At 40.4% G+C, this 15,955-nt stretch overlaps 1 protein-coding gene across 2 annotated transcripts in view; it reads right to left on the bottom strand.

Moving 5' to 3' along the window:
* Positions 1–1,241: 1,241 nt before the first annotated feature.
* Positions 1,242–15,955, bottom strand: part of LOC127659940 (aggrecan core protein-like) — a 39,480-nt gene continuing 24,766 nt past the window's right edge. Inside the window, exons 12-19 of one of the 2 annotated variants that reach the window (XM_052149983.1) lie at positions 13,753–15,231; positions 12,448–12,561; positions 11,444–11,557; positions 10,106–10,264; positions 9,927–10,009; positions 9,667–9,811; positions 3,675–3,857; positions 1,242–3,407 (exon numbers count right to left, since the gene is read on the bottom strand). In XM_052149983.1, the coding sequence (XP_052005943.1) occupies positions 3,325–3,407; positions 3,675–3,857; positions 9,667–9,811; positions 9,927–10,009; positions 10,106–10,264; positions 11,444–11,557; positions 12,448–12,561; positions 13,753–15,231 (2,360 nt within the window). In that variant the 3' untranslated portion in view covers positions 1,242–3,324. The remainder of the gene's footprint in view (positions 3,408–3,674; positions 3,858–9,666; positions 9,812–9,926; positions 10,010–10,105; positions 10,265–11,443; positions 11,558–12,447; positions 12,562–13,752; positions 15,232–15,955) is intronic. The other variant, XM_052150061.1, reaches the window with a different exon arrangement.

Below are 15,955 nucleotides of genomic sequence, written 5' to 3'. Positions count from 1 at the left end.
GCCAAAAAAAAGTGTGTGTGTGTGTGTGTGTTATATATATATATATATATATTTGTATCTGACTGTGGAATTCATGTAAAATAAACTAAAAGCACATAAGCTTTGTTTGCCTTTATAAAGAGACTTGTGGTTATAATTGTGGCTGAGCTTGTGGATTCTCTTTGGGTCCGTAAGATGATGAACAGAACTCAAAGAATATGAGATCCCTGAGCTGATGTCACTGTCCTTCAGATAATCTGTCCGCTTGCTTGACCTGTCATTAACAGTGTTCTCAAACACTGGGATTGGGATTCAGAGGGGCAGCAGACAGAGCAACAATCGTGTGAGAGAATTATTTTGCTTTGGCTGATTTTTATTTAATTTTTGATAAATATTTAGATTTGTCATCAAATCTTGACAAGTTTAAGTTAAATTTGTAATTGTTGATAAAACGTTTGCCAACACCTGTACCTTATGTACATATACCATGTGTAAATAAATGTATTTTAAAGTGATATGATTCCTTTGGATGAGAAACGGATCAATATTTGAGTCCTTTTTCACTATTATAGTGAAAAGATCTCACCCAAAGCAATCGTATCACTTTAAAATACATTCATTTAAAAGTGGAGTCATATGGATAACTTTTACTATGATTGTTTGTGCTTTTTGGGGCTTTATATAATTGATCATCAACCACTTGCATCGTATGGACCTACAGACCTGAGATATTCTTCTAAAAATTGTCATTTGTGTTCTCCTGAATAAAGCTAATGAGTAAATGATGAGAATTTTCATTTTTGGGTGAACTATTCATTTGAGCCACTTTTTTGATGTAGTTTACGTCGTTGTTTACATAATTTTCAGCCAATTTTTTCCAAAGTGAATTCTGCAAGGCAGTACATAGGCTGCTATATATTGTGTTTTGCAATGACACGACTTATACAGCTATATAATGCACTGTACATCAAGAGCAAATATAAGTCGATTTCCAGGCACAGCCAGTAGGAATGCACCGTGTATTTTGTATTGACTTTTTACTGTATGTTCCTTTAACATTTCCTAATCTCCCTGATCTAAATAAGGACATAACATATTCAATTGTTTTTCCATATAATGTTAATTGTAAGTACTACAGACAAACAAAAATAATAAAAATAGTAATAGTAACAAAAAATACACACACATATATAAATTATATATATATATATATATATATATATATATATATATATATATATATATATATTAGTACTACAGTTGAAGTAATTACGGTACATAGTACATATTTTTAACGTAATAGAATACATGTATTATGACACACTAGAAATGTTTACATTTATATTTAGACGTTTGCCATTGTGAGCAAATAACTGATCAGAATGGTGTATTAGTGTCACAATCAGAGAGTGTAATTGTTTTTGTTTTTTTTTTACCCTTGTTGAATCTGTTGTATACCCATATGTAATTTAAGGTTCTGGTATTTGTACAGTAGTTACAGTAACACAACATAGATGCCATGTTTAAATCAACCAGAAGAGGGCTCTAGGTATGAGCTGCATGGCTATACAACAAGGCTCTCTAGGCAAAAGCGGAGAAATAGGTAAGGGCATCAGAAGTGGCTTAAAAGGATCCATTCAGTCACAGGGCCAGTCATTCCTTCCACTCCACCCAATTAAGCAAACATTATCGTCTGTAAATTTGCAAAGGAATATTATTTACCCAGTACAAAATACATTTCTAGGCTGGGCTGGGTGAGGTTAAAACATATTTTTTCCCCCATTACCTGTACACTGTGAATAACCACTCTTAATACAAGTGCTCTGTACTGCTCTGACAAACTTTGCCCTTGACTCTTGGTCTATGTGACTACTGGCCAACACACAAATCAGTCCTGTGTTATAATGTTGTTGCATTTGATGTAATACAAATTTCCATACACAAAGTTTGGCATGACATGTTTGGCTAAATTAAAAATTTATTTCACAGAGGACAACACATCTTCAGGTTTTTTTTTTCTTTTTTCTTTATGGTTTCAATGTTGACTTTGTCACTCATCCCAAAACTCAGGCTCCAAATCAATATGACCTCAAGACAGTGCTGGCAGCATTTAGGTCTTACAGGCATAGTCATATATGGCATGAAGGTGAACACTGTCACCTTCTAAATAATAAAAAAGACCATGCAACAAAGTATTTGCTTGAAGAGTTGTTTCAGGGAATGTTTATGCATGTTTTTCGGCAGTTTATGCTGCATTCGTCATTTCAGCTGTGTCAGATGAAACTAGAGCTATGGTGTATAAAACAGGAGTTCTCCTGGCATTGCGATGAAAGAGGCACAGCCTCTTGTACTTTTCAAGAAGACAAAAGAGCCAAGTAAGAGGTCTCAACACAGAAATAGACAAATGCAAAATATTTACAAGGCACTTGTCATCTATAGTTCTATCTGAACTTAGAACTCTTATAAAGCTTATTATAACATAATAGCTGTTATCTGATAAAGGATCATTCTGGTCACCGTGTAGTACTATGCCCTGCACAGTCTTGGGCAACACAGATAATATGTAACATACAAGTACATTTCCAAGGTTGGGTTCACAATTATAATCTGACTGGATTTGGCCTTCTAGATCTGATGTTGTTTAAAATATATATGGCTTTTGTGACTAAACATGAAAGACACACCCAGTCAAAGATGGATGTACTGTGTGTTATGTCATGAGAAATCAATAAATAGATCTAATTTCACATTATGATGTCCAACTCAGACATTACAAATGAATGACATCCTTGTGCAAGTTGTTTTCTATGCCTGGTTGGGTACAAATAAATAAGTTATTCATTTTTCTCTCTTTTATTTTTTGTTGTAAAAGTCTTTCATAGTTGTACGATTTTCTAACTTTCCTAATGTTCTAACTCCTCTCAAAAAACTTTAGACGATAATAATAACACTTCACATTTCTTGACCTCATATTTCATTTTTGGGGTTTTTCATAGAGGAAGGACTAAGCACCACCAGCTTGTAACTTGGTGCCTTTTCACCGAGAAACACTTGCCAGTCCAAATGCAAAGCCTTCAGCAAATATTTACTGGCATCTTTAATACTGGTGATCTTTTATCTTTTGGTTTCTGATCGTTTGCTGCAGAGATGAGTGGAAGCACTGCATCATGGCTAAGGATCAATAACTAAGATTTAAAATATGGTGATCTAGTAGGGGGCAGCAATATATGCAAGATGGGCACTTAAAGTATTTTAAAAATAACACTTTTTAATCAGGTATATATGCTTGATAATTCAGGGTCTTGGAAAATAAATATTAAAAATTCTATAGCTCTTCAAATCTCATTAAAGACCCTTCTCCAATGTTGTGCTATTCGCTTTATGTGAGTGATGACCTGTGGATTTCTTCTGTGGCCTGCTGTTGATCTCTATAAATACAACAAAAAAATAAATATTAGTTCTCCTAAAACAACAATGTATAAACAATAATGTTTGAAAGCAATGTTGTAAAATACATTATACGAATAGATCATTCCATGACATGAATTGATATTTTCTTAAATGTTATTTTTAACATTTTTAGAGGGAGATTTGTAATAAATAAATCACTAAATATTTAAGACAATCTTTCTAGGGAATGTCTAAGCCTTCAAAAGACAATGTAAAGACAAAATGGTAATGCCTGAGTAGCTTACTGGCTATGCATTCCACTTGTGGCTTCTCCCACTGTCCATCTGCCATACAGCGGATCACAGGTAGGTGGCGCTGTGTGAAGTTTTCATGGCACTGGTATCTGATAATTGAATTCACCTGGTAACGCTCTTTCTTGTTTCCATACATCTTGGCATTCTCCACTTTAGGAGGTTGGTCACATGATACTTGAAGAGAAGAACAAGTTTTCAACTGAAATGATGGCTTTTAAAGAAATAGTTCACCCAAAAATTAAAATTCTATCATTTTATTTTTACACACAATAATTCTCTCTTCCGTGAAACACAATTTTTTTTCCATGTTTAAACTGATGGAACCTCTGGTTGACAATCCAAACGAGTCATGTAGCTACACAACCCAGTGTTTGCGACAGTACAATATTAGCTACAGGTGAAACTCGAAAAATTAGAATATCGTGCAAAAGTTCATTAATTTCAGTAATTCAACTTAAAAGGTGAAACTAATATATTATATATACTCATTACAAGCAAAGTAAGATATTTCAAGCCTTTATTTGATATAATTTTTATAATTATGGCTTACAGCTTATGAAAACCCCAAATTCAGAATCTCAGAAAATTAGAATATTACATGAAATCAATAAAAAAAAAGATTTTAAATACAGAAGGCTATGCATAGAATGCAAGAATGCATAGCCATCTTGGGTGACCAAGATGGCGGCGCAGTAGCACGCAGCGGCCACTCCGGATCCACAATGGTGCTATATTTGTTAAAAAAGCCCGACTTTTGCAACACATGGACATCGGAGCAACCGGTGTTCGTGTCTACCATCGCCAGACACTACTGAAATATAAGACTCATGCAAAAACCAAGCTGCATGATGACCTGCAGGAGGCGCTACGCGTACTCGGCTTGCTGCGGAGACCAGGCCTCCAGCCCTCGCCGTCGCCTGATGCCGGGGGAGAGGACGTCGTAAGCGGTGTGCGAGAGCGGAGCGCGGAAAGAGGGCGGGGTCCATGCTAGGCTAAAAACAAACCCTAGCCGGCCGGCTCTCCCGTCTATCCTGCTCTCAAATGTTTGCTCCCTGGAAAATAAACTGGACTATATCCGACTCCAGCAGGCTACGCAGCGTGAGTTTAGAGACTGCTGCGTCTTTGTTTTCACGGAGACGTGGCTCAGCGACAGAGTTCCGGATGCCGCCATTCAGCTAGACGGGCTCGCCTTGTTTCGTGCCGACAGAAATACAGCTCTCTGCGGTAAGACTCGTGGTGGTGGCTTGTGTGTTTACATCAACACGGAATGGTGCAAGAACTCTATGCTAGTCTCTAGTTACTGTTCATCGCTGTTGGAGCTTGTGACTGTTAGATGCAGACCTTTTTATCTACCACGGAATTCACCACTGTTTGCATAACCGGAGTTTACATTCCCCCAGCGCTAACGCTAAGGAAGCGCTCTGTGAACTGTATGGGGCTATGAGCGAACTGCAGAACGCTCACCCCGACGGACTGTTTATTGTCGCCGGAGATTTCAACCATGCAAATCTCAAGACAGTGCTCCCTAAATTCCATCAGTATGTGGACTTTGCAACGAGAAGGGCGAACGCGCTTGATCTTGTTTACACAAACATCCCAGGCGCGTACCGGGCGGAGCCCCGCCCCCACCTCTGCTACTCAGACCACATCTCTGTTATGTTAATTCCAGCATACAGACCGCTTGTCAGACGCACAAAACCGCTTCAGAAGCAGGTGAAAACCTGGCCAGCAGGAGCCATCTCTGCTCTTCAGGACTGTTTTGAGTGTACTGACTGGCACATGTTCAGGGAGGCTGCAACATATGGCGATTCTACCAACTTGGAGGAATACACAGCATCAGTGACCAGCTACATCAGCAAGTGCATTGATGATGTCACTTTCTCCAAGACCATCACCACACGCTCCAACCAGAAGCCGTGGATGACTGCGGAGGTGCGCACGCTGCTGAGGTCCAGAGACTCCGCCTTCAGAGCAGGCGATAAGGCAGCCCTAAGAACAGCTAGGGCCAAACTGTCACGGGCAATCAGAGAGGCAAAGCGCGCACACGCCCAGAGAATCCACAGTCACTTCCAGGACAGCGGTGACACGCGGCGCATGTGGCAGGGCATCCAGGCCATCACCAACTACAGGACAACATCAGTTGCCTGTGACAAAGATGCCTCCCTTCCAGATGCGCAGAACGACTTCTACGCTCGGTTTGAAGTGCAGAACGACGTGATGGCAAGGAAGTCCACCCCTCCTCCCAACGACCAGGTGCTCTGTCTTACCACGGCAGATGTGAGGAAAACTCTACGTAGAGTCAACCCACGGAAGGCTGCTGGACCAGACAACATTCCTGGCAGAGTGCTCAGAGGATGTGCAGACCAGCTAGCAGATGTTCTTACCGACATCTTCAACATCTCTCTGAGCAGCGCCGTTGTTCCAACGTGCTTCAAGGCCACCACCATCATCCCCATGCCAAAGAAGTCTTCAGTGTCCTGCCTCAACGACTACCGTCCCGTCGCACTTACACCCATCATCATGAAGTGCTTCGAGAGGCTCGTCATGAGGCAGATTAAGACCCAGCTGCCCCCTCACTAGACCCACTGCAGTTTGCGTATCGTTCAAACCGTTCAACGGACGATGCCATCACCACAACCCTCCATCTGGCCCTCACCCACCTAGACAATAAGGACTCATACGTTCGAATGCTGTTCATAGATTTCAGCTCAGCATTCAACACAATCATTCCCCAGCACCTGATTGGAAAGCTGAACCTGCTGGGCCTGGACACCTCCCTCTGCAACTGGATCCTGGACTTCCTGACTGGGAGACCTCAGTCAGTCCGGATCGGGAACAGCATCTCCACCACCACCACACTGAGCACTGGGGCCCCCCAGGGCTGTGTGCTCAGTCCACTGCTGTTCACTCTGCTGACTCACAACTGTGCAGCAATGCACAGCTCGAATCACATCATCAAGTTCGCCGATGACACGACCGTGGTGGGTCTCATCAGCAAGAACGACGAGTCACCATACAGAGAGGAGGTGCAGCGGCTGACGAACTGGTGTAGAGCCAACAACCTGTCCCTGAATGTCGACAAAACAAAAGAGATGGTTGTTGACTTTAGGAGAGCACAAGGTGAACACACTCCGCTGAACATCGACGGCTCCTCTGTGGAGATCGTCAAGAGCACCAAATTCCTTGGTGTTCACCTGGCGGAGAACCTCACCTGGTCCCTCAACACCAGCTCTATCACCAAGAAAGCCCAGCAGCGTCTCTACTTTCTTTGAAGGCTGAGGAAAGCACATCTCCCAACCCCATCCTCACTACATTCTATAGAGGGACTATTGAGAGCATCCTGAGCAGCTGCATCACTGCCTGGTTTGGGACTTGCACCGTTTCGGACCGCAAAGCCCTGCAGAGGATAGTGAGGGCAGCTGAGAAGATCATTGGGGTCTCTCTTCCCTCCATCAAAGACATTTACAAAAAACACTGTATCTGCAAAGCAACCAGCATTGTGGACGACCCCACACACCCCTCACACAAACTCTTTACCCTCCTCCCGTCTGGCAAGAGGTACCGAAGCTTTCGGGCCCTCACGGCCAGACTGTGTAACAGCTTCTTCCCCCAAGCCATCAAACTCCTCAATACTCAGAGACTGGTTTGACACACACGTGTCCTGAGTTGCACTTTAATTACTGTCACTTTATAGCTGTCTGCTACCTCAATAACTGCTATGTGCATAGAACATTATCTCATAGTATGTTATGTTTACATTTTTAGAAACTGTCATCTTTTTGCACTACTGAGTACTGGTCGTGCTGCACTGTCTATTGTCCTGTTCATTGTCAGTAATTTGTTGTACTGTCCTGTACTTTTTGCACATGTTTGCACGTGCACTTTATATAGGTATATATAGGTAGTTTATATAGGTATTTTATTTCGTTGTGTAGTCTCATGTGGTCCTATGTTGGTCGTTTGTTGTTTTTATGTAGCACCATGGTCCTGGAGGAACGTTGTCTCGTTTTGCTGTGTACTGTACTAACTGTTTATGGTTGAAACGACAATAAAAACCACTTGACTTGAAATGTCGGCCCTCTGAAAAGTATAATCATGCATATGTACTCAGTACTTGGTTTGGGCCCCTTTTGCATTAATTACTGCCTCAATGCGGCGTGGCATGGATGCTATCAGCCTGTGGCACTGCTGAGGTGTTATGGAAGACCAAGATGCTTCAATAGCGGCCTTCAGCTCTTCTGCATTGTTTGGTCTCATGTCTCTCATCTTTCTCTTGGCAATGCCCCATAGATTCTCTATAGGGTTCAGGTCAGGCGAGTTTGCTGGCCAATCAAGCACAGTAATACCATGGTCACTGAACCAGGTTTTGGTACTTTTGGCAGTGTGGGCAGGTGCCAAGTCCTGCTGGAAAATGAAGTAAGCATCTCCATAAAGCTTGTCTGCTGAAGGAAGCATGAAGTGCTCTAAAATGTCCCGGTAGACGGCTGCGTTGACTCTGGACTTAATAAAGCACAGTGGACCAACACCAGCCGATGACATGGCTCCCCAAACCAACACAGACTGTGGAAACTTCACACTGGACTTCAAGCATCTTGGATTGTGTTCCTCTCCATTCTTCCTCCAGACTCTGGGACCTTGGTTTCCAAATGAGATGCAAAATTTGCTCTCATCAGAAAAGAGGACTTTGGACCACTGAGCAACAGACCAGTTCTTTTTTTCTTTAGCCCAGGTAAGACGTTTGACATTTGAAGCCCATGTCCAGGACCCGTCTGTGTGTGGTGGCTCTTGATGCAGTAACTCCAGCCTCAGTCCACTCCTTGTGAAGCTCCCCACACATTTGAATGGCCTTTTCCTGACAATCCTCTCCAGGCTACGGTCATCCCTGCTGCTTGTGCACCTTTTTCTTCCACACTTTTCCCTTCCATTTAACTTTCTATTAATGTGCTTTGATACAGCACTTTGAGAACATCCAACTTCTTTTGCAATTACCTTTTGAGGCTTTCCCTCCTTGTGGAGGGTGTCAATGATGGTTTTCTGCACAACTGTCAGGTCAGCAGTCTTCCCCATGATTGTGAATTCAACTGAACCAGACTGAGAGACCATTTAAAGGCTCAGGAACCCTTTGCAGGTGTTTAGCTGATTAGAGTGTGACACTTTGAGCCTACAATACTGAACCTTTTCACAATATTCTAATTTTCTGAGATTCTGAATTTGGGGTTTTCATAAGCTGTAAGCCATAATCATCAAAATTATATCAAATAAAGGCTTGAAATATCTTACTTTGCTTGTAATGAGTCTATATAATATATTAGTTTCACCTTTTAAGTTGAATTACTGAAATTAATGAACTTTTGCATGATATTCTAATTTTTCGAGTTTCACCTGTATGTTTGTGTTAATGTGACTAACCTTTGTTGATGTGCTCTTCCTGAATTTTCTGCTTCTGGCGACACTATGGTAATAAAGTCAAATGTGAGCACATATGGCATGAAACCATGTTTCATGGGACCCTTATCACATTTTGGGGTTTACACAGAAATACCTCGTCAAATTCTATGATGAGGGTCTGATTGATCATGACACCTATGTGATCCAGATGTAATAAAACCATACAAATACATCACAACTTTTTGATATGAATAGTTATGTTTAAAGACTTTTCATTTTTTTATTTTCACGAGTTCTTTTTGTCGAGTCGAGTCAAGTAAGGAGTCAAGTCTGGAGTCTGACGTCTATAAAAGTTTTACTCAAGTCAGAGTCTCTAACTCGAATCCCTATCTCTGTGGCAAGTAAACACTATGAAGACTACAAATTTTTAATTCTTGTGTTCCACAAAAGAAAGAAAGTCATGCAGGTCTGCTACAACATTATGGTAAGAAACTGATGACCGAATTTTCATTTTCTGATTAACTATTTTTTAATTGAATTACATCACAGTTTCTATCAATGAAGGAATTAATTTTATGTTTGGTTGCGTGCACACCTGGACCTGTTTTACATGTGAAAGGTAGGTGGTAGTTGCAAGGCACGTCATTCCATTGGCCATTTAAATGCCAGATCATTACAACACAGTCTTCACCAGAGTTGAAATAATTGTCAGGCTGGTAAAGCCTCCAGTTCTCATATTGCTAAGTAGAAAAATAGGAAAAATCAAGCTTTATCTCAAACAATGCAAAACAGCTCTATTATTTAGATTGCAATATCTCAGCAAGGTCATCTGGTTGATACACTACACAGGCTTACCAACGGGGTCCCATCTGACCAGCGGAAGTCATTTTCCACTGTTTTATCATTCAGTCCAATCCACTGATAGTCTTGTGCAAATGCTGTTACAAGAAGAGGGTGATTACTTGCAATCAGAAAAACAACACTAACACATAGGAGCATAAACACGCACACACAGACACATTATTGGCACTCACAGTTGATGAATGCCTGCTCCTCTGGTGTGATAATGCTAACCAGGTGAGCGTTTAAGTCTCGACAGCGTTGCTCAGAGTCCATCCAAGTCTCTCTCTCCGACAAGTGCAAATAACAGTTGCCCTGAAACTTAGTCCAGCCCTCCTCACAGCTGTGCACATCTGAAGCAAAGCCAGATGACATATCCAATAGGAAATAAAACTACATATTAGATCTTGTTAATATCTTATTTCTTTGTCTTTAAAAGCAGGAGGAAAAGGAGAAAAAGGCCTTCCATGTTTCAAATATGGTATTTGTAGTTTTACCATAGTCACACATTTACCATGGTTATTCTATAGTTATACAATGGTTCCTATATGGATACAGTATACTGTATTAAAACCATAGTTTCCACCAAAAAACCTATGGTTGCTTTTCATAGTTACTACAGTATTACTAAAATAAACCATGGATTCTGCCAAAAACTATGGTTACTACAGTCTGCAAGTAAAATATTACTACATAAAAAACATGGGAATGCAAAACTATAAACAAGTAGCCATGGTGGAAACCATGGTTTTACTATAGTTATACTGTAGTAACCGTGTTTCTAGTAACCATGTTTTATTTTATTATTTTGTGGAAACCCATGGTTTTACCATCGTAATATTGTAGACTGTATTAACCATAATTGTTGGCAGAAATGTTGTTATTACTTCAGTAATATTGTACTATCCATGAAGGTTAACCATGTTTTTGGCTGAAATTATGGTTTTACTATAGTAATATTGTAGTAACTATGAAAAGAAACCATGTTTATTGGCAGAAAAAACAGGTATTAGTGAATTAAGCTTTAACAGATACAGCGTATTTTTCACAATCCCAAAACTTCCAATAGACCGACGATTGAATTCCATTTGAGGCCAAGAGCAAACATTTCACAGAACTCTGGTCATATGGAAAATGGGAACAAGACAATTTCTTTTTCCCTCAGTTCAGAAAGCCAGCCTCATGAGTTACTGAATGTTTGTGTTCCCCCTCTAGATTTTTACATTACCTGCAAATTACATGTATCATTGATTCCTTTACCACAACTGATCGAAACAGAGTTTGAGAGTTTTCAATTGCTCAACTCTCGTTGACAACGGATTTCCATAAACGAACTGGCAAAAGTGTCACACAGAGAGAATATCAATCTCTCCAATCCCTGAACAGCACACAAAAAAGACATACTGTTGGCCCAAAGGCATTTTCCCATGCCCAAGGATACCCATTCCACCACACAACACCAGCTAGAGTTGTGTGTCACCTTTAAGGTTGTTTTTGAAAGTTAGTAGAATTAGCTGAAGCAGGCCTCATACCAATCTCACAGAGGTCTCCTTCGTAGCTGGGCAGACATAAGCATTTGAAAGTGTCTTCCACCTCCACACAGGTGGCTCCATTGGCACAAGGGTTTGAATGGCAAACATCAACTTCTGCAAATAAAGGTTTAGCAATTAAGACTGACTATGAAGATGCCTCGAGGTGGGCCAAGCATAGCAGAGCGCATCACTGAATCAGAACTCTTGGAGCTGCTTCTATATCGAAAGCCAATCATAACACCACATCAAATGATTATGATATGCTGAGAAGAACTTTTATTGATATACTAAATGAGCTCTGGGGTAAATAGAAAGACAGATCAGAGTAAGTCGTGGTTACTGTAAAAGTGATGACTCAGGAACAGTTTTTATACCTCTCATATCCTCATGAATGAGAGAAATCTAACCATGGTGAGTTGAAGACAAGCATTTTTACAGTCACAGAAATAAAGAAGCAGAAGTTTAGAGTTAAGATTCATATGCAGAGAGACAAGAAGTATGAGCATGTACCAGGAGTTAGCAGGCGTGCTGGTTAAACCAGACTGCAGGAAAGGCAGAGCTGAACAAAAACAACACAGGTGAACAGTCACTGAAAAGACATTTGGAATGGAGAGCACTGCAAGTGAATTTACAGTAACCACAAACACATGCCAAACAACCTGTAAAATTGATTGTGAGGACATGAATCAGGCAAGAGCAAAATGTTATGAACATAATAACAGAAATGATCCACAAATTAAATGCACACAGTGAGTCAGTCAGAAATCAGTTGAGAACATAAATTCATAGAAATAACAGCCTAAAAGACAACAAAAACTACAGTTTTGTTGGTTGTTAAAGGCAAACTGGGTGACTGGTCAAAATGAAAATAGCAATGTACAATATTTATTTTACCATGCTCTCAAATGTTACCATGCATTTTTGTTACCTTACAATAAAAAAATATATAGTTATTTGAGTTTAGTTGAGTTACTGTATTGCAGAAAAAATTCAGTCTGACTCACCAAACCGGCACTCTTCTCCACGCAGTCCGGGTGGGCAATGACAGAGGCCCACGCCATCCTGCACTGAACATGATCCGGCTCCACAGGGGTTTGGATCACATGGGTTGACGGAAGCTAACAAGGTTTTTGGAAAAGACACAGAACAATGAAACCATAATAGATAAACAATAAATGAAAAGGGGAGCAGGATTTATCTCCAGAAATTCGTGGTTAGTTTACCCAAAATTTGTATTCCGTCATAATTTACTCGCCCTCATGTCATTCCAAACCTTTATGTGTTTCTTGTTTTCAGTGGAACTTGAGAGAAGAGATTTTGAAGAATGTTACTGCTGCCTTTTTCCCATACAATGAAAGTTCCCTTCTGTCTCCTTTTGTGTTCCACGGAAGAAAGAAAACAGGGAAAACGTAGACGGAATTGCAGAATCCACAAAAATCTTTATAAAAACAGAATTACTGTTAACTATAAAACACGGAATGTCAAGAAATTTTACATATTTACGTGGTTGAATGCAGAATTTATTAAATTAAATTAGTGTGATTATGAAATCGATAAAAGGTGCCATTTAATTAAATATATAGTTTGCATGTGCTACACACATCAAAGTGAATGTGTGAAGCGGTTCATACAGTACACTGTAAACACAGAATCATGACCTTATTCTATGTGTGCTCACATTTGACTTTATTAACATAGTGTCGCCAGAAGCAGAAAATTCAGGAAGAGCACATCAACAAAGGTTAGTCACGTTCACTCTGTGGGTATTGCAGATGACAGAGCAAAGTGCTCATTCACTATGATGCACACAGTACATACAGTACAGAAAATATATTTATACAATTAAATCACAGCCTTTTTTGGTTTAATAATCACACTGGGCCATATAGCGACCTGCTTATCCAGAGGTGAGAACCTTCTGTTGAGTGAAAATATGGCAGTTATAAACTACTACTGTATAGTTATGTAATATTCACTATAATTATTTTGAAATATAAATGTAAATAATGCTCTGTTGTCAAGCACTTAATTTGATTAAACTCCAATGTTGAATTTTAGATTGTACTAAATTGTATTATAAAAAACATTGTTTTGTTGAAAATTATTCTGTTTTCATTTGATTAACATCTTAATTAATTTGTCAAATAAGATATTCAGCAGAAAAAACACAGAGAAATAAATAAAACTTTCATAGGGCCCAAGAAAGTAAGTCATAGAGATAAGAAATATCATGAGGATTAATAAAATATGACATAAATGTCATTTTTGGGTGATTTTTGGCTTAATTGTTTATGCAACAGGTATCTCACCATTCACAACATGGCTTTCAGTGATAGAAGGGATCTGTAAAGAGATGGCAGGATCTTTGGTAGAAGACAAAGGTGCAGAAGTAATGGCATCAAGTTTAATAAAGATCCCCTTTGGTTCTGAATAATGCACAGGTCCTGCAGCATCACTGTACTGTCCTGATGGCCCTTCAGCTGATAGAAGTGCTGATGCAGCATCACTGGAATTCACCTTTGGTGTGTTACCAGTGGTTGGGGTCCACTTATATTCTTTTACATTTACATTTATGCATTTGGCTGTACATGTGCATTTTGACTTACGCATTGTGCAGACTTTTACATTTCTGCATTTGGCAGATTCTTTTCCACTAGAATAGACAGTTTTGTCATCCCCACTCTCTGAGGACAGTCTGACAGTGCGACTATACTCCACATCTCCCTGTCCCAGCTCCATGCCTTGGAAAGGCTTGTTGGACATTTCCATCATGGCACCACTAGTGAAGAGAGTGATATCGCCACTAGCTGATGCCTCTGATCTTTTTCCTGATTCGATGGCATCGCCTCCGGATGTAAATCCACTCCCCTCACCAGACCCAAAAGACAAAACCCCAGAAGCTTCCTGTTCACGGGATTGTTTTAAAAGATCAATGAATCCTGGCCCCAAAAATGTCAGTCCAGAGAATGCTGAACCGCTTCCAGAACCACTGTGGTCACCGCTCATTGCAGAGAAGCCGCCACTCACCCCAGACACTGAGATCTGCCCTGATCCGCTGAAGTCCACATGGCTTCTACCCAGCTCCTGTTCTGTTAAAGATGGAACAATAGACACCTTCTCCCACTGGGTATCCACCATGATGACATCACTGCCATCAACTAATGAAATTCCACTAAAGCCTCCAAAGGGAAAAACTCCTGATGAGAAACCATTGAAATCTGAGGACTCCTCACTGGAACTTGTTCCTGAGGAGATGCTGGAAAGTCCTCCACTCTCACAGCTCTCTCCTGAGCTGCTGGAAACATCTGAGGTAGATCCACTCTCCTCAGAGCTATACCCCGACCCACTGCCTGATCCTGAGCCAGAAAAGTCCATGCCAAAGAGGCCTGAGGGGAAGGTGAGGATCTCTGTGCTTCCTTCACCTGCCTCCTCGGGTCTCCCTGAAACAAATCCATCTCCTGACACAACTATGTCACTTCCTGAGAATGTCACAAGGATATCTGAGCCATCACCGCTTATACCTGACCCTGAAATATCACCACTGGACCCAGATCCTGACAGGTATCCACTGGAACCAGATCCTGACAGGTATCCACTGGACCCAGATCCTGACAGGTATCCACTGGAACCAGATCCTGACAGGTATCCACTGGAACCAGATCCTGACAGGTATCCACTAGACCCAGATCCTGACAGGTATCCATTGGAACCAGATAATCCACTAGGCTGATCCCCGCTCCCACTGCCCAATAGATCGTCTGTGCCATTGATCCTGGATGAGCCAGAACCTGATCCAGATGGTTCCACAGGGATGGGATAAGTAGTAGGGGGGGCAAATAAGGAAACAGAAATATTGTCAGAATCTGAGCTACTGGACCTAAGCAAATAATTCCTCACCATATGCTGTGTAAAATGGGCAACACTTTAGAATAAGGTTGATTTTTAAACATTAGTTAACACAATAGTTAACATGAACTAACAATGAACAATATTTTTACATCATTTATTAATCTTTGTTCATGTTCATTTCTGCATAAACTACACATTTTTAGATTAAAAATGGCATAAGTTAACATTAGTTAATGCTTTTAAGTAACACGATCAAACCATGAGCAAGAGTATTCTGATAAATCAACAATTAATGGTGCACTCAGTAACTTTTTGTTGGTGTCATCTTGGACTTACATGCAGATTTTGCATGTAATTGATGCAGCATCAATCAAAATCAATAGTTTTCAGTTACAGATGCCATTGTAGAAATGCAATATTCACAATCAGCCATGATTAATGTAATCCAAGAGTGAAGGTGTCCAATAAAAAGACAGTTACTGAGATTACGTGAGTAGTATACAGCTGGTCATTCTTAAATGGCAGCCCCTATGAGGGCACCCCTGCCACATGTAGAATAAAACAACTTTTCTAAGGTTTCTGATATGACCTGATGTAGTCCTCTTCTCATGTGAGTGATCGTGATCTCGTACATATTTTTCAAAACTACAATTCTTTTCTTTA

This window comes from Xyrauchen texanus, chromosome 1 (genome assembly GCF_025860055.1).
Source record: "Xyrauchen texanus isolate HMW12.3.18 chromosome 1, RBS_HiC_50CHRs, whole genome shotgun sequence".
Taxonomy (NCBI): domain Eukaryota; kingdom Metazoa; phylum Chordata; class Actinopteri; order Cypriniformes; family Catostomidae; genus Xyrauchen; species Xyrauchen texanus.
This window is presented reverse-complemented; position numbering and strand designations above follow the sequence as displayed.